This window comes from Penaeus monodon, chromosome 15 (genome assembly GCF_015228065.2).
Source record: "Penaeus monodon isolate SGIC_2016 chromosome 15, NSTDA_Pmon_1, whole genome shotgun sequence".
NCBI lineage: Eukaryota > Metazoa > Arthropoda > Malacostraca > Decapoda > Penaeidae > Penaeus > Penaeus monodon.
In genome coordinates, this window is record NC_051400.1 from 39,740,307 (window position 1) to 39,741,466 (window position 1,160).

The following is a 1,160-nucleotide window of genomic DNA, read 5'->3' on the forward strand; positions in this document are numbered from 1 at the left end:
TACAGTTCTATACAATACAGCAATGGGAGTATTCTCAATCAAGTTATTAAAATACTTTGCACATCACCATTCTGTGTTGTGTTAATCCTCGCAATAATGAAATATGATAAAATGCTTACCTGTCTGTGTAAGTGTTATGGTTTTATCAGCTTCATTAATGGATTTTGCAATATGAGCAACAACATTCCTCTCTTCTCCATGCATCCAATGGGCTCCCAACTCAATCAAATGATCTCCTGAAATTTTTTAAATCAAAATAGATAGATAATTAGCAGAACAAACAATATTTACTGTGATAACATAACATTTAAGTGATTAGTACTCTTTAATTGTTCTGTAACCTAATTTCTGCTGCAGTCAGTCAAATATGGATGTACAAAAATGAATGTATTTGAATTTATATCTTGGCAATATTCTGGTTCATAGTAGGAAGCACAAGACCTCATCCAGAAGATTGGGACATAGACTCATGACATGATGAAGCATTATCATAACATGACAGCATGTCACCTGTCACCACCAATTGGTTCAAAGACTTATCATTTAACACAATCCTGGCATCTACTTACTAATAATTATTGTAAAAGAAATCATAAAAATACGCATATCATAACCCTGATCATTCTTCCTCCAACAACTTGAAGAAATCAAAAACACACAAAACAAAAGCTCAACAGGAATCAACTGTCCTCAATCTTAATATACTATATAGAAAAACATGTAACAGATACAAACCATGTCTGCATGTATGTATCCTTCCGCCTAGCTCTCCCTGGGCTTCGAGTACCAACAGACTTTTCTCTCCTGCCTCTGTGAGTCTCTGAGCCACTGCTAGTCCAGCTGCTCCTCCACCTACTATGCACACTTTCACATGCACTGGAACATCTGCAAGAGGAGGGCATTTTGTTTCTAGGAATTCTGATGATATTATTGTGAATTACTTTGATTTAATTTTCTGAATATATTTTTTTTAATCTTATAAATTAAAAAATTGTGTATTATATCCGTATTATTCACTAATTTAATGTATTATTTTGCATTCTGGTTTTTATTTTTATTTTCTTGAAGCCCCCCAAATTTTTATTATGAAAGATATTTATTTTGGCATGCCAAGTCCTAACATGATGTCAGATTATTCATGTTCTTGTCATTAAAAGGGG

General features: G+C 33.4%; 1 protein-coding gene across 1 annotated transcript in view; it reads right to left on the reverse strand.

Annotated features, from left to right (window-relative positions):
• LOC119582035 overlaps positions 1-1,160 on the reverse strand; it is a gene marked incomplete at its 5' end in the record, with an annotated part of 17,740 nt that overhangs the window by 7,190 nt on the left and 9,390 nt on the right. Inside the window, 2 exon segments of the mRNA XM_037930275.1 lie at positions 120-236; positions 736-885. Coding sequence (XP_037786203.1) covers positions 120-236; positions 736-885 — 267 coding nt within the window.